This window comes from Musa acuminata, chromosome BXJ3-3 (genome assembly GCF_036884655.1).
Source record: "Musa acuminata AAA Group cultivar baxijiao chromosome BXJ3-3, Cavendish_Baxijiao_AAA, whole genome shotgun sequence".
Classification (NCBI taxonomy): domain Eukaryota; kingdom Viridiplantae; phylum Streptophyta; class Magnoliopsida; order Zingiberales; family Musaceae; genus Musa; species Musa acuminata.
The window spans coordinates 38,421,295-38,439,280 of record NC_088351.1 but is presented as its reverse complement, the minus strand read 5'-3'; the positions used below and the strand labels follow the sequence as shown (position 1 = coordinate 38,439,280).

The window sequence follows — 17,986 nt, the reverse complement described above, 5'->3', positions numbered from 1 at the left end:
AATTCTACTATCGACTTCAAAGTTAGTTCTAAGGATTCTTCGATACTCAAGTTAGTAATACATAAAAATCGAACTTAGAAAATAAAATATCGCATCGCATCGGGAATTCTTAGGTGGTTGATTGAGTGGCTTTTGAGACAAAATCGTAAGAGATTGGGAATTTAATTTGGATATAATTTTTTTAATGTAATTTTAAGTTTCAAAGCTAATTTGGCTCCCAATTTAATTAAAGATAGTTAATAGGTTTTAGTGAAGTAACGAAGATGAGGTAAGGCTTCCTTCACAAACGTTTGACATGGAATTCATAAAGATTATAGTGTACGATTCGTATGATGTTTAGTGTCATTAAGAGTCATTTAATAGATAGATTGTTACAACTCCATAATAAGGATCGGTAAACCGTTTGATGTTTATTTTACATTTTAACACTAGTTAATGATCCATCTAATTCAAGGCCTTTTTTAACTTTAATAATGGAATTAAATTTATTGCTTACATATTCGTTGAAAGGAATTATTTAAAAAAAAATTAAAACATGGTTTGATGTTTCATTTTCATCGGAAAAATATTTGTCTCTGATCAAAAAAAGATAAAAGTCATCAATCGACATCTCACTACATTAGCAAAAATTAAATAAAAAATATTCAAAAATTAACAAGATACTATCGTTCTCTCTTAATTTTACGTAACTCACAACGAGAGTCTAACTTAAGTATCGAATGAATTATATTAAAAACCTCACTCGACAAATATCTTTATACATATTAACACACTATATCATGTATCCTGAGATGCTTCAGATGACTTTAAAGGCTCCTAGTGCAAGTCGGATTTAAATCGAGTCGGGTTGATCAACCATTACAAATCTACCACCAGCACTATCCCTCAACATACTTATCGAATTGATATCACTCTAGTGCTGATGCATTTTCTTTGACTCAATTAGGTTTGTCGATGAGTCGAGAGAATACGATCTTGACTCGATTAGGTGCGTCCAATGGTTAGAGTCAAACAAGTTACATTGGGTCAACCAAATGAACTCAAATTGAGCCTGTTAGGTGTATATAAACCTGATTGGATTAGGACAATTCAACTCTGCATTGAACCGTAATCAGGCTAAATTTATCAATGTTATTTTCAAATTTTACATGGATATATGAGAAAAATATCCATATCAGCATCGACTCGATGCCATCTCTATAGTCCAATCATCTCAACATATCAACTAGAATATTTTCATCGTATTAACACACGAGTCTATATGCAATAAATGTAATGTTTGACAATTCAATGGATGCCTTCATGACTTAAGTCAATAACCCTCCCACTTGCGATTAGGTCGAACACTCGACTTAGGTTGGTTTTAAGTCGCTAACACATCGGACAACAAAAATCTATCCTAATAAACATAAACCAATAGGAAGAAATCAGGACTTTGTTAATGATGACACATCGAATAAGGCTTACTTAAGATGATGCTAAGCTATTAGAATTTAGATGATCAAGAACAATATGGTCTTGAGATGTTTGGTGGAGATATTGACTATTGATAACAACATCTTTATATCAAGGGGGGAAAAAAAAAATCAAGCTCGGACGTAAGATTGTGATTCAAAATGGACGAAATGAGCCCATCAAAACATGTAGTCATCAATCAATACGGCCTCCCTCTTGTCTCTATCGCTTTGCACAATAATACAACAAAGCACATAACATCATAGAAGAAGAAGAGGCACATTGGTTGAATACAATGAGATGGTTCCGTGGTTGACTTGCTGTGCCATCAACATTAGGTGGGGGGTGAGCCAATGAGTATTATGTATCATTACTTGTGACAACATTATTACTATAATCCACATAACGTATCATAGTGTGTATTTATGTATGTGAAGCAGAGATCGCTATAATTGCAAGAATATTTCTCCATCATACTCCTTTCAAAGATAGCAGTCTGCTTTTCTATAGATCCACAGCTTCAATCTCGAAGCCCTCTCACAAATTCCACAGTTTCCAACTTGTAACACCTCGAGACTTCCTTCTCTCTCACTCTCTCTCTCTCTCTCTCTGGAGGGGTAAGGAGCCTGTTGACTGATTCAGGTACTGTCTCTCGCCAGGAGTTCCTCATCTTCTACTAACGATGTTGTTTGTTTACTCGGTATCTGATAGACGAATTCAGCTGGCTTTAGCTTTTGTTTCTGCAGTCGATCGATGGATCATCACTGTGTTCTTAGATAAAACCTTGTTATTTGGCATTTGGTATGTTCTTATGGGTCATATATTTGTACTTGCGTGTATCTACAGCTACATCCCAACCTATCGAGATAAATCGTGAAGCTTGACGACATGTTGTTGCCAAAAAGATGGCAGAGCTGCATGATGCTTCTCGTCTTTGTCCTCTCGGATGATACAGGTGAAATAGGCACTTATCATCTGCTCTTCCTCTCGACGGAAATCCAACTCACGAGTGCTCAACGATTCAGGGACGACAAAACAGAGCAGAGCAGCTACTGCTGCTGTCTGCGGCAAGGATCTGCAACCCAGGAGCAGAGTGCTGATGGGCTTTGCGAGTCTAGCCGACACCATGAGTGCATCAGGTCTGGTGTTCTGTGTGGCGATTCCCAGTGCTGACGCGAACGCACTGAGGAATGGATTGGATTGGGCTTGCGGACCGGGCGCTGCAAACTGCACTGCGATACAGCCAGGGCAGCCTTGCTATGAACCCAATAACCTGACTGCCTTGGCTTCCTATGCCTACAATGACTACTACCAAAGAACAAGAGCAAGCGGAGGATCCTGCTCCTTCAACAACACGGCCATGACGACCACCAGTGATCCTAGTAAGCGGTTTGTTCTGTGAATCTACCTTCCTCTGGTTTCTTTCGAGAACAATGATCTCGTGGAGCTGAGCTGCTGCATGACATATTTAATGTGTGAGATAACTGAGGCACTGATTATAGAGTCCGTCTGTGGATGGTATTCTTCACCATCATCATCATCATCATCATCACTGTTATAGTAATATTAAGATAGGTTGGACAGGTAAGAATGATCTGCTATCAATCAATGACCCAAGGAACTCATAACACACACAGCAGAACTTGTAGTGTTTTGCTTGCAGTTCCATTACAAGTGCTTTCCTCCTACAAATCCTAAGCTAATCGATCGGGTTGTGCAGGCCATGGCTCATGCATCTTCACTGGAAGGTGAGTACTGTGTCGCAGAATATGCCTGCAAACTTATCCTGCCTTAAACTCCTATGATTTCTCCTTAATGGTATTCGTTTGGAAGGACAGTGCGGGAGGGACCACGAACACCAACACGACCACAAGCCCGAGTCCGACTACCACTCCGAGCAGTGGTGGATCGCCCGGCAGTAACAATTACGTCCCTCTTGGCTCAAACATCGATAGAGCTTCTTCCGCATCGCGTGCTCTCCAAGTGGTGGCATGTTTGCTCCCCTTGCTGTGCTCTTTCCGGTGCGGCATGTAAACCTTGGTATGATTCATGGTGATTCGACAGAAACAACATGAACAAAGTGGGGAACGTCTTTTTCATTCTGAATACTTCTTTTTCGTTTTTCTGTATATCTTTCTTCAAATATGATGTATGTTACCACCTGCTGTGTGTTCGTGTTTCATGTTAGTAGAACACTGGAGAGCTGATCAGGTGAGGTGGAAGAAAAGGATTGCTATCTTGCTTGTTAATGGAAGACAACCGTGATGCTACCTCTGTCCAACGAGTGTTGGAGCCATTACTGATGCAGCCTTGTCCTTCTCATCAACTTCGATTCTTATACTTAGTACATATCAATAGATTCTTACATGTTAACTTCAGTCTTAAATGTTCACATGATAATGATTTTAGAATCGACGATTTTGATATCGTAAAAAATAGAATTTGAATCAAACCGATTCCAAATAGTTATAATTTCAGTTGTGGAATCATTACAATTTCGAAACAGTCTAATCACTTTGGACATGTATATGTTTAATACATCATGTCACTACTGTTTTATTAAAGTTTTGGTTCACTTTGAAACAAAAAAAATTAATATCAATAAAATATAAAAAATATGAATTTTTGAAAAAAATTTATAGTTTTAAAAAATTCACACAAAACGCATAGGGTAAGGAGAGTTATGACAATGGAGGCCAACAATTGCTTGTTTCGTGGACGAAAATGATGAGGATAAGAAGCACGAGGACAAGTCTAACCAAAACTAATACAGTTTACGAAAGTAAGGGGTCGGACAAGGATAGCGGTGTTGGGCGGTGGCCAATATAGGTAATATTATTATTTTAAAAAATATTCTGGAAGAAATTTTAAATTAGGATATCAATTGAATTTTTTTAAAAAATAAAAAGATTTTTTTTCATAAATTCGCCCATAACTAAATCCTAATATTAAATAGTTTTCAAATCGAAGGAAGGCTGGACCTGCCGGTGCTAATGTCTCAATCAGTGTTGGAGCAGCTGCCAGTAATGTATGGATTGATAAAGAATGTGATGATCATTATTATATGAGGAGACATGGTCCATCCGACTCCTGGAAGCAATCCATTGACCATTACTCTTGTCTTTGATTCTTGAAAGCACAGCCAACGCAATCATATTCTTCTTTTGCCTTTGCCTTTTCCTTTTCCTTCTCTTTTGACGACTGAGGAGGCGACAAAGTCTTTGATCTGAGATCACATCCAAAATCGCCAATCACACAGCGTCTTGAACTGAGCACCATCGTCCTCCAAGCTCAGCTCAAATGGTGCGCTGCAACCGTGGCATGGGAATCCGGATAAGATAGATATAGAGGAAATCTGACGGTGGTGACAGAGGCCACGTCACTGTGTGCCCGTGCCGTGACGACACACTGTTTGGAATTGGCAGGCTGACGGTGTCGGTGCCTCAAAATATGGCGCACATTATTGCACCACCATCAATGCATCGTACTGTCCACAGCAAGCAATGTACTCAGATAGCAACCAACCCACCGACTCAAAGTTATCCCAGGCTTTTACTTTGGGTCATTTTATCTTTATATATATATATATATATATATATATATATATTATACTGGTGTACCTTTATCACATGATATCTCCTAATTATTATTATTATTATTATTATTATTTTGATAAAACTATTTTCGTCAGTGCAATGTAGGTGGTCTCGTGGAGCTGAATCGGTCACAATGTTACTCTTGTAGGTCCAATCCTCACGTGATGTGTTGGTCGAGTAGGGTCGTATTGTCGACCAGAAGAAGGAGATTGATCCAAATGTAGGAGGGGTAATAATTTCACGGACCAAACAAAAGAGGCAAACGAGTTGGAAAAGGTGCAAACATCCATGTGATGTGCCTCATCTGCGTCTTCGCTTCCGCTAATGGATGTCAGTGCCTCTGCCTCTCTACTTCCTGCCGATTGGGATGCGTCAGCGGTAATTAACTCTCCGTGCAAATGATCTTTCAGTAAGCTGGTAATTCCACACCGAAAGCTTTGCAGGGAACGTAGGACCAGCAGCAGCAGCGGTTACAGTGACAGCAGTATTGGCTATCGACATCGGAAGAACCGTGATGAGGCCTCACGACGGCCACACAGAGAGGTCCCACGCTCTGTCTTCCACCGTCACGTTCCTCACGCGAGCTTCTTAATAAATCCTCGCCCTTGGACACCGCCTGCTTCTGCTTCTCTCTGCGGAGCCATGAGGGATCTGTGCTTCTCGCTCGTTCTTCTGGTGCTCCTCGTCGGCGCCCGGTGCTCCGCCGCCACCGGGGAGGAGAAGGCTGCGAAGGGCGGGAAGCCCTGGCTCGACACGGGCGGGCTGAGCCGGGGGGCGTTCCCGGCGGGGTTCACGTTCGGGACGGCGGCGTCGGCGTACCAGGTGGAGGGGATGGCGCTCCAGGACGGCCGGGGGCCCAGCATCTGGGACGCCTTCGTCAAGATCCCAGGTAAATCTCAGCCGCCCGTTTCGTGCTTTGATGTCCGCTCTCGCGATCGGACGGTCCAGATTGATCAATATGCTAACCATTGTGACTCCGTCGGTTTCCTCTGTTTCTTCTTCGGATGCTTAAATCTGTTTGATATCCAATTGGACGAGCAGGGGAGATAGCTAACAATGCTACTGCCGATGTCTCCGTGGACGAGTACCATCGTTACAAGGTAAATATGCACGCCAAATACTTTTACTTCTCTGATACATGCTCTGGTTTTCTACCTCGTCTCACCATTTTTGTGGAGCAATTGAGATCAGTGTAACCCGATAATGGAAAAGAGATAACTGTCTAAGAAAAACACTGTTTGAACGAAGGTTATAGACATCAAAAAGAAAAAAGAATCTATGCAAATTATCGAGAGCATGAGATACTGTAAATCGCTGAGCATTTGTTGGACAGGAAGACGTGGATATCATGAAAAAGATGAATTTTGATGCATATCGTTTCTCGATCTCTTGGTCACGCATTTTTCCAGGTAAACTAGAACTCCCATCTACCATCGATTTGTATGGGGTGAGTTCTTCTTATCCTTGACGATGAATGATCTCCTCGTTCTGGCTTCTCTTTGCCCATGCAGAGGGAGAGGGAAGAGTGAATTGGAAGGGAGTGGCATATTACAACAGACTGATTAATTACATGCAACAGCGAGGTATATACGCTTGACATTGGAACCAAAAACCTGTTCTTATCTTTGAAGATCAAGTTCTGTAGTGAGGTTTTGGATGTATTCCTCCTTCAGGCATCACTCCCTATGCAAATCTCTATCACTATGACCTCCCGGAGGCACTGGAGAAGAAGTACAATGGCTTGTTGAGCAGGAGAATTGTGTAAGTCTGTTAAACCATTCTTTCTTTCTCTCTCTCTCTCTCTCTCCCTCCAAGATGTCAAGATCGATCCTCGATTGTATGGTTTGCAGGGATGCTTATGCAAACTATGCGGAATTTTGTTTCAAGACGTTCGGCGACAGGGTGAAGAACTGGATGACATTTAACGAGCCAAGAGTAGTAGCAGCTCTCGGATACGATGACGGTAAATTTGCTCCAGGGAGGTGCACGAACTGCTCGGCTGGAAACTCTGCTACCGAGCCATACATCGTTGCACATAACATGATCCTTTCTCATGCCGCTGCCGTCAAAAGATACCGTGACAAGTATCAGGTAAACACCATTCTCGATTCACACTTTGAAATGTAATGTTGGATGTCGACTTTACTGTAGATTTTCACCTTTCCAGGCTAAACAAAAAGGTAGAATTGGTATACTCTTGGATTTTGTTTGGTATGAGCCACTCACGGACTCGAAGGACGACCAAGACGCAGCTCAAAGATCGAGGGATTTCCATCTGGGATGGTAATATGTATCCAAAAGTCTATTATCTGGAGATAGCAGTTCATTACCCTGTGTTTGATCTCATCATATGCTTCTGCAGGTTCCTGCACCCTATAATCTACGGTGAGTACCCGAAATCGATGCAGGAGATAGTTCAAGCAAGGCTTCCCAAGTTCACCGAAGAAGAGATCAAGATGGTCAAAGGCTCCATCGACTACGTGGGGATCAATCAGTACACGGCTTACTACATGTTCGACCCTCATCTTCCCAAGCAGGAGAAGCCCACTCGTTACCAGTCGGACTGGAATGCCGGATTCGCATGTAAGCTCCTCCATTGCCATGCGTAGTCTGTACGAGGACACCGGTACTAAATCTCGTATCCGTTGTGTTTGCAGTCGAGCGCAATGGTGTGCCAATCGGACCAAGAGTAAGACATCTGTTTGCTCTGACTACGTTGTTGTCGACCTTTGATTCATTCGATGATGCGAAGTGGCATTTGCAGGCGCACTCCGAGTGGCTTTACATCGTTCCCTGGGGGATGTACAAAGCTGTGACCTACGTGAAGGAGCACTACGGCAACCCCACTGTGATCTTATCTGAGAACGGTATCCATGACGAAGCTTTTGCTCTTCCATTTCACTGTGTGCAGTCACTGACTCGACGACGACGGTGGTGACAGGAATGGACGATCCCGGAAACGTCACTCTTCGACAGGGGCTGCACGACACCACCAGGATCAACTACTACCGGAGCTACATAACGGAGCTGAAGAAGGCGATCGACGACGGCGCCACCGTGATAGGTTACTTCGCCTGGTCCCTGCTCGACAACTTCGAGTGGAAGTCCGGATACACGTCCAGGTTCGGGATCGTGTATGTGGACTACAAGAACCTCCGGCGGTACGCGAAGATGTCGGCGTACTGGTTCAAGCAGATGCTCGACAGAGGTAAGAGGAACTGAGCCAGGAATGGCTCCCGTGCTTCGATCGATTTCGTTCTTTCCTCAGCGCTGGTATCGGCTGAAGTGGCTGCCAACAGAGTTTGTATCCGAACCGCAGCATAACAATAAAGGAGGTGTTGGTGACCGGACAATGCTTTCCATGTTCTTGCTGTTGGAAATCTTCGTGTCGTGGGCAATCAATCCGGTTTAGATGTTATCGAGTGATCTCTGGAGTCAAATCGACATATCGTTTCTCCTAATTTGAACAGAGTTTTGATCCGATATAACTGACGGAAAGATTACGATAATATATCGAAAATGGAATGTATGAAATAAAGGAGGTCAAACACTAACACGTCTACGTTGACTTAAATTACAAGTTTCTAACACTAACATGTCTAGGTTGACTTAAATTACATGTCAATCAAGTTTGAGATGGATATATGATATAACAACAGACGATAAAGTGGAGGAAGAGGAAAGGGGAAAGGGGAAAGGGGAAGGGGAAGGCGACGACTAGCCGCAGGAGGCCGAGATGGGGAGTCTATGGCCGAGGAGATGTTGGTGGAGTAGCCTCAGTGGGACGGACGAAGCGCCGCTTCTCCTCCTCCAATTGTCTGGAGGCGGCCCGGTAGGCTCCGGCTGCCGCCTCGGCGGTGGGGTAGGTGCCTAGCCAGAGGCGGACGCGACGGATGGGGTCCCTGATCTCGGCTGCCCACTTCCCTGACGGCCGCTGCCTCACCCCCTTCTGCCTCCCGGAGGCGGATGAGGATGCACTCGACGGCCCCGATATTTTGCGGGTTTCTAGGGTTTTGTCCGTACGAGTCAAGGGAATCTCATACCTAACTCGCTTCCTCTTCTTCTTCTTCTTCTTCTTCTTCTTTTTCTTCGATCCACTCCCACCTTCCTCATCCTCGTCGTCGCTGGAGGACTCGGTGGTGTCAGGATCCGCGAAGAAGACGCGAGCCTTTCTCACCGGTTTGTTCTCCAAGCCCAACGAATCGTTCAGCTTCTCCGACAGATCGCGCTCGGACGGAACCGATTTCTCCAGCTGCTCCTTCGGACTCGAACCGGAAGCACCCATTTGCTCCGGTTTCTTCGTAGTGCTCTTCCTCTGCATCCTGCCTCCCACCTTCCTCCTTCCTCGGGTCGAAAACCGGAAGCACCCAGCTCGATTACCAGCTCCTATGTGAGAGAGGAGAAAATGAACTTAGTTTCTTTGGTGGAGGGTTTCCAGGCGAGCTTTGAGGAGCACAGAATCGAGGAGCGGAATCTGATTCATGCACTTGGCAGCAGCAGCAGCCGGCGACGGAAATCTCCGCCTAGCTCTTGCTGCTACGTGGAACAATCAGAAGAATCAATCATAAATATAAATTCAAAAGATAATACACATAAAATTAATCTAAAACTTTTTATTAACCTATATTTAAAAATTATTTTTTATTCACCCACATATTATTAAAATTAAAAGCTAATATATATATATATATATATATATATATATATATATATATATATATATATATATATATATTGAGGTGTATTTTTTATTAGATCGTACTCGTTATTCCCTACTAAAATAACTTTGTTACAGTAGATAGCAAACCACCGTTTTCCCTTCCCTTGTCATGCCATCTCATCTGCTCCGTCACGCCGCCGCCTCCGAAGTCTCGGCTTCGCGCTGACTGTTATTTGTTTTTCTCCTTTAACATAAATTAATTATCATAAATAATATATTTTTTATTTAAATTATTAAATTTCCTTATTTATATAGTATGAATAAAAAATTAAAATTATTTTTAAATTATATGAATAAGTTAAAATTTTATCAATGAGTTAAATTATTAATTGATATGATTTTCAAAAAGAAAATAGTTTAAAATTTATTTTTACGTGGATCATAATAAATAAATGTTATAGTTATATCTTTGTGTGTGAGAATAAATTAAAATTAAAATTAAATAATTGCTAATCTTTTGGGGGGAGTTATCTTCTTGGGTTGAAGAAAGATTTTTTCCGAGAAGAGATAAGATGTTTTGTTTTTTTTTTACATTTATGTTTGAAACTTTTGAAATTAAGATTATTAGATTTTTATGATGCATAATAATATTTTAATTTTAAAATTTTATGATTAATAAATAATAATAATAATAATACTAATAATAATAATAATAATAATAATAATAAATTTGTGATGTTAATTTGACTCATAATGATATCTTAGGCTTAATTAAATTTCAAGATTGATTTAATTATTAAAATTTGTATTTTTGGATTATAATAATAGTTCTAATTCATTTAATTAGATATATATATGTTTTAAGAATAATGTATAAATCCTTATGATTTAATTAGTTTTAAATTTAAGATTATAAATCTAAATTATTTAATTCATATATTTGAGTTACACCTTAATAATTGAAATAAAAAATTTTAATTTAATTAGTGGGGTCAAATTTAGGATTTGACTTGAGTTAAGTTTGATCAGACCAACTCATTTGGCCACTTAGCACTTATGATAAGACATAACTTAGCCCATGTTGTCGAATATAGTTTAATAAATGTGGTTAGATATTATTGAGAAAATGATAAGAGCATCACATGTGTAACGAAAAATTAAAACAAAAATCGTTTCCCATACAAAATAGCATCAGATCCCCGAGAGATGATCAGGAGCATAAAAAACTCAAAACCATAAAATTGCATCAAGGGTGAAACATTCTCACGTAGAGGAACTCGTATATCCCCGTAAACATAAATTATTGCCCACTGGATGAAGAAGCTTTTATGAATTCCTCTCTAGCGGTAGTCAACATGATGGATGACAGCGACGATGCTCCTCCTTCTCGTGATGTACTCTCTCCTCGTGACAATGATCCACAATGCAACAAAACAACAATGATAGTGAGTAAGGAAGGGAGCGGCTCTCTTGCTATCCTCTCACACAAAGGAGACAATGAGAGAGAGATCAATAGATGGCTCCAATAGGTCTAGTCTATGACCCTTAGAGAACCACTCTTATTTATAGAGAACCTCTCTTATTAATCCTAATTGATCTCACATAATGGCTTAATGGACATTGGATCTTCATCTAATAACCACTAGCTTAACGAGTATTAGATGCTCATCGAATAACCACTCTAAGCTCTTTGCTTTTTTGGGTCTCACACATTGAAACCATTAAAAAGCTATGGAGGTTTATTAGATATCTCGTATTCAATTCTTTACTTGTCATGTCGTCCACTTTATATATGTGACTCTCTAGGCCCAATATCAAGCTGATCGTGAGTTGCACATATCAAAATACATTATAACTATAACTCCTTTTAAATCAGTGAATTATTATCATCATAATAATTCACCCAACTTATTGATTATGGACGTATTATGCTACTACGCTATAGTTCTCAAATGGTATAGGAGAATTTAATATATTATATCTATTTGCCCTCGGTTATCATATATCTATAGTCTCTTATCCATCTAATACCCCAGTGATCATATATTATGCATGGTATTATCAGGTCCATATGAAATCTATCTAAGTCTCTCTCTTATCCTTTATTGATATACAATTACATTCGTAAGGTTGATTGTCATTCTTAATAGTCGTTTGTACTAGATCTGAAACTTTTATATCTGTAACAAATCATTTAATGAACTCATTCTCCGGTGAACATCTACACTCGGACACAATAGTTAGACGATTCCTCCATTCGTTATTAGGAGGAACATATCCCTACTTAGGCAGGTGAGGGATACCACTTAATTCGTTGTTAGAAGAAATCTATCCTAAAAAATATATCTATACATCTGCTATTGGAAGAATATACCATCGAGTATTATTTATGTCATTATTATATGACTGTTATGCATATTATCGATGCATGTGTCAAATATACGATTTTATGTACTATATAAAAATTATCATTATTTTTCTGAAACAAAGGTGTCATAATGAATTAATATGCTATCCATTTATATTTGATTATTAATATATATCATAAATATTAAAATTATTTTATAATTTTTAAATATTTTACCAATATATATGGTTGTTGATGCATCATCATATTATATTTATTTTTAGAATAATATGATACTTTGTAATAGATAGGAGACTTAGGTAAGAAAAGATTTTTTTTATCACTTATGACTTTAGTAAGAAGATTTTTTTAGTAAAAAATATTTATTATTATAAAGATAAATATTTAAATTCAATATTAAAATAATACATATTTATATAAATATGGGATGTTCATCCTCCTCAAACCTGGGCGGACTCATCCTTGTACACCAAAAACCCAAAATGAGAGACTATTTTTGCCTCAATAATTTAGTTGTGATGTTTGGTTGATTAGAAGACTCCTAAATCTAAGATGCCACCGTTTAAATTAATTAAAAACAACAAGATCGTAAGATATTACTTTTCCTCAAGAAAAATAAATTCATCTCTTTTTTTAGAAAATACAGTTTATAGTGTTTTCGAACCAATACTTCTTTATTTCGTGTTTTGCTCAATTATTTTTTTATGAATATAAAAGCCACACAAGATAGGAATATGCCATGTCAATACAATCAAAATAAATAATATTCTTTAAATACCTTTTATTAGGGGAAAATTTCTTTACAGCAAATGATTAAGAGAGGATCTTTATTTTTTTTATAAATTTATTTAAACAAAAAATTAATTTAACATCGAAGGGATCGTATCGTACGAGAAGACGATCACGGAAATGAAGCGATATCAATGATGAATTTGTGCAGTTCAACGTGAGAATTGTAGCATCGTCGTCATCATTATAGCTACATCAAAACATCGTCGACGGTGAATCGAGGTGTGTCCTCATGACAGTCCTCGAGAAGTGTGTCCATGGTGATTGGTAGAGCTATATGCATTGATGAGGCAGGCTCCGAGAACACGAACCAATCAAACCCGTCTCTCACATTCCAATCCAAACACTACCCGACAACCCCAACAGCGTCGATCCATCTCTCCCGTGCACCGCCTGCGTCATTCTCGGTCTTCTCTTCCCACTTCGTAAGCTGTTTTGAGTCGATGGTTGAGAAGACGCGACAGCACTCGGCAGATCGAATTTTCACCCAAAGGAAGAAAGCAATCGAGGAAGAAGACGATGAAAGCGACGTCGCTACTTCACTCTCCAGTTGACTCACACCTCAACATCAGCAGCACACAGGATATCGTGTATTTGCGAGCGAAAACACCACCAAGAAAAGACAGAGAAAACGAGAAGCACTCGAGAAACAAAGCGTTTTATTTCCTGCATTTACCATTATGGACGTGAAACAAAGCTCTGTATGCCAAGAATCTCCCTCGATTACATCTATAACTCAGTAGTAGAACCACAGACATCAATGATTTATCAGCATAATGTCATCAACTTTAGGAGATTCTCCCAATACAAAGCCTTTTCTTCTTCTTCTCGCCTTCGCTTCGTTACCTATACACCAAACGGACCAAAACACCACCAAACATATCTCTTCCCTGGGGGGCATTTCGGGATGATCAGCTCACATGAGCTACCTGTTGTGGAGCGGATCCGGGCAACTCGGCACCCGCCGCTTGGTGTCTTCCAAACCACCCCGGGACGGCGGCGGAGAATCGCCGAGATGGACTGGTCTTTTCCTTACAAAAGGCGTCCGGTCTCTTCCGTCAGTGCTGGAGTTCGCCGGGAACGTCCGAATTGCCACCGCTCTAGAATCGAACAACAGCCAGAGACTACTCAGTAGAACGAGACACAGAACCGCGGCTCCCGTCCTCCACCTCCTGGCCATCGAGGCGTCACCCAGCCGGCACTCTTCTCATCGCCGGCGCCTAACCCACCCCGGAATCCGAGCTTCCACCAACGAGGAAAACAGAGAGAGAGAGAGAGAGAGAGAGAGAGAGAGAGAGGTGGTGATGGCTGCCTTGGAGTGCCGGAAGCTCCGGCTTGCACAGTTTAAGAGAGCTGGAGGTCGAACACCTGCCCGTGATCTAAGATATAATATCAGGAACACCACTGGTACGACGCCGTCGATGGCGGGCGCTGTCTTCGTGGTTTCGCATTTAAACCATGGTCTATTAGCCTCACTCTTCGTGTTCATCACCTTTAACTTGGAACCACTCGAAGCAAATGGTGGCACAAACTCGCCTAATCAACCTCGTTGTCACAAACCAAACAGCTGGAAGATGTACAAACAAGTATAAATCATCGAGTCTTCTTCACTGTTGCCTACCATCATCAACCTATCCCTGCTGTCTCTGTCTACAAGAGTTCCCATCGAATACCTTCGGGTGTAGGCGACAGTGAGTTGGTCATTTCAGCTGCACAGCTTGCATCATGGATCTTTGATGGGACAATGCTGCAATTTGAGCATACCCACTTGTCCTCTGCACAGCTTTGCATGTTGATATTGTACTTAGATATGATTTCTTGACTTCCACCATTTTTTCTGAGAATTTTTCCTACACTCGTTCAGAGGTGTTCTTCTATTAACCTAAGTAGGGTCAGATGATTAAGTAGGTAAGGAAAACCAGACAAACTGGCCATCGTGTGGGTCAGGGAGAATCTAACCCACTATATTAAACTGCAGAAACAAATGGTTTCTGGGAACTGACAAGGTGGGTGATCGGGGGATGATCCATGTTGCCGGAGACGTAGCACACGGTCATTTGGAACTCTTTCAACCCTTCCTTTTCCTGCACTCCCGAAGGAGAGAGGTGTAGAAAGGCCAACGGAAGGGGGAAGACTGGCCGGGAAAAGCCGGTCCTTGGTGCGCAAAAGCCGGGGTCTTTTGTCCTTGCAAACCACCGAACCAGCTTTCCCAGCCGGAGGTCATAAAGCGACTACCGGGAGCTTCTCCTTGGCTTTTGTTCTCCCCTTGGCTTCTTGTGTTCGTCCCCTTCCCCACTTGTCTGGTCTCAGCGTTAATGCCCCTCGCATACCACCCGATTCATCAGCCCCCATAACCTGACCATGTCGTCGCTGACTTCCACGTTCGATCCGGTTAAGCTGATGAATGCCAATGAATGAGCCAACCACGAATAGAACCAATGCATATGCTTGTTGATGGTACTACATGCACTCTCATGAAGAAAACAGGGAGTTGAGAGTATGGGCTAAGAGGAAGGCCATTTGATCTGAGCAAAGCCCCGTGGTCTGCACCGGCTTCCAATGAGATAAACACCGACATCAAATGCACCTTACACCACGCGTTGCCGAGTTCCGGGCACGGCCGGCCGATACGGTCGGTGCACGCTTTAACACCATCACTTACAAGGAGTGAATGCGTCAACTACTCGCCTTAATGGAGGAGCATCTCCGGCGTTGCTCATGTCGCCGGTGTTGGTGATTCATTCCTTGGACCTGGATGCGCAGGCGATGAATGATTCAGGTTCAGCCTCGTATGAACTGTTGGCCTGCAGGCACCTGGAGCGATCACCTTCTCAGAGTGCAGGGCTTGATCGATCCATGCATGCACTGCATCAGCTGCGTCCTTAGAGCATGCGGGTCGAGGGGGCAGACGAAGCTTCAAAGTGGGAGATCATTCCATTACGCTTAGGAAGAAAGTTAGAATCCCCTCTAGACGATGAATCAATTGAGATCAAGCCAGACATTATATCACATTACAACAACGAGTCCAGAACAATAGAAATTTGTACTCTAGACTCAGGCGTTGGTAACAGGGAACTTAATATTCTTGCAGCCTACTCCATAGCAGATGGTGGCCACTAATCAATTATAAGCATCTTCTTCACCAACACTTCAGAGGTTTACATGTACCATAGCATCATTAACTTCCCCCAAAGGATGGGATTAACTCCATTGATTGCAGCATTTGGATCTGTCTTTTCGGGCTGTTCTTTCCTTTATGTGCACTTAACACTCACCCTTCTCAGATCCTAAATCGACGGGGGATTCGTATGGTTGGCGAGAAGGGCCCATCGCATCCTGACATCTCGCTGTCCAACATGGCCGACAAATGTCCCCGAAGGTTGGGGGGCGTGAAAGTTGCCATGGTTACAGGAGAAGCATGAGCTGCTCCTCTGCGCCATGTCACATGGAAATCTAAAGCTTGGTCTAAGAATCACCGCAACAGTTTCGCGAGCAGAGCTGGGAAAAGTGTCGGGATTAGAACAAGAAATCGTGTTCTTGGCTTTGCATGAGTTCATGGCCGGCTGCAGGCAGCGCCAGTGAACTGGGAAGCTGTTATGTCTGACATTATTATGGGAGGCTTCATCAAACCCCAATCTTAAAATGATTCAATCAAAATTGATGATAATGTATTATTTTACATACTTGATAGTGATCCTTTACACTATCAGCACGGCTTGGTTGTCATCCACGTCGGCACTCGAGCAGTGGGAGTCATCCGATGGGTCGAGCTTTGACTTTGGCTTCAAGATCCGGAGACTCTCCTTTGGCTGGTTGCCTTCCTCTCTATCGTTTATATGGGCACACAAAGTCGAGGTCAGAAAAGGGAATCTTGACTTCAACCCCTCCGAAGATTTTATTAGAACTGGGTGGAAAATGGGCTTAGGACCCATCTCAATCGTCGACCCCGCAATAGGTTTTATCCTTTAGCCCAGGGACCGACTGTACCTATTATATTTATAGTTGCTGACTCATCGGGCGACAGGCTTACTCCTTGAGCATATGTTGAGTGTCCAAGGTGCCATGGCGCCGCACTCATGCCGTCCCGACCTTTGCGGGACGACACTGGGCTCGAGTGGCATCGTCCCAACTTTTACGGGATGGTGCCATACTCAATTGAGACTGTCCCGATCTTTACGGGACAATGCTGTAGTTGGTCGGCGCTATTCAACATTTGCATAACGACATCGATCGAGGGGCGTGGTGACCTTGACGCTAATGTGATTGTGAATAGTGGTGTAGAGTATAGATTATCAAAATATACCTTATTAATACTCATCCATAATCTAATATTTTAATATTTATAATATAATATCGGGCATTTTGGTGAGAAGTATCTTCCTATTCTTCGTAATTCTCTAATAACTCTAATTTTTTATCTAATAAAAAAATACCCATACTCATCTATTCTTTTTCCTATTGATCAATTCAATTACAATATTTTTATACTATATTATAGTTTTTTTAATCAATAATAGGAAAACATTATAATATAATAATAAAAACTACTATAATACAATATACTTATATTATATTATATTTTTTTTTAATTTTATATAAACATTATACCACAATATAAAATACACTATCATGAAATCAGTTCATCGGATCGGTATATAAGAAATAAAAAAAAATTATTATCAAATCAATAATATTTCAGTACTAGGTATATATATATATATATATAGTTACTTCTCGAGAAAAGAATTTTCTTCGGGAATTCATCCATTAATATTTTATACAACCGATATATAACATATCCATAAAGTTGGTGGCCAATCTATGGATGCCAATGCCAATCTATGGATAATATATCAATAATATCCTGAGGTTTCCTCCTTTCCCCCATCCAATTGCTCTCACCGGTCCGTTTGGCGTCGCCTTATATTTTAACGTGGCAATAGTCGGTGATTTCCTCTCATTTGTTTAGTATATTGTGGCAACCACACTCCTACCAATTTAGAATAAGCATTCTAACACCATTGTGCTATTTAATCTCAACTTGGCTCCAATTATTGAATGCAATCTGTGCGGAATTCAGACACCAATACGATAAACAACAACAACACTGTATGATCT

At 41.2% G+C, this 17,986-nt stretch overlaps 3 protein-coding genes across 5 annotated transcripts; 2 read left to right on the top strand and 1 right to left on the bottom strand.

Annotated features, from left to right (window-relative positions):
• The first annotated feature begins 1,903 nt into the window (after positions 1–1,903).
• Positions 1,904–3,833, top strand: LOC135633089 (glucan endo-1,3-beta-glucosidase 4-like). Of its 3 annotated transcripts, XM_065142165.1 has the most exons (6): positions 1,908–2,097; positions 2,302–2,410; positions 2,481–2,837; positions 3,176–3,203; positions 3,294–3,535; positions 3,647–3,833. In XM_065142165.1, exons 2-5 carry the CDS (start codon positions 2,344–2,346, stop codon positions 3,487–3,489), a joined length of 648 nt encoding a protein of 215 aa, XP_064998237.1. In that variant the 5' UTR covers positions 1,908–2,097; positions 2,302–2,343; the 3' UTR covers positions 3,490–3,535; positions 3,647–3,833. The 3 variants fall into 3 exon arrangements, with proteins under 3 accessions (XP_064998238.1, XP_064998237.1, XP_064998236.1); XM_065142166.1 differs by having other exon boundaries at positions 1,904–2,097; positions 2,481–2,844; positions 3,294–3,833; XM_065142164.1 differs by having other exon boundaries at positions 1,909–2,097; positions 3,294–3,833.
• A 1,531-nt stretch (positions 3,834–5,364) lies between these two features.
• On the top strand, positions 5,365–8,396 carry LOC135633944 (beta-glucosidase 1-like). Its single transcript, XM_065143968.1, has 12 exons — positions 5,365–5,429; positions 5,495–5,940; positions 6,093–6,151; positions 6,385–6,460; positions 6,563–6,634; positions 6,725–6,812; positions 6,902–7,142; positions 7,219–7,334; positions 7,414–7,634; positions 7,709–7,740; positions 7,816–7,918; positions 7,993–8,396. Exons 1-12 carry the CDS (start codon positions 5,380–5,382, stop codon positions 8,271–8,273), a joined length of 1,785 nt encoding a protein of 594 aa, XP_065000040.1. The 5' UTR covers positions 5,365–5,379; the 3' UTR covers positions 8,274–8,396.
• Positions 8,397–8,796: 400 nt separating this feature from the next.
• LOC135632586 (ethylene-responsive transcription factor CRF2-like) lies at positions 8,797–9,372 on the bottom strand. Its single transcript, XM_065141199.1, has one exon. It carries the CDS (start codon positions 9,370–9,372, stop codon positions 8,797–8,799), a length of 576 nt encoding a protein of 191 aa, XP_064997271.1.
• Between the last annotated feature and the right edge of the window lie 8,614 nt (positions 9,373–17,986).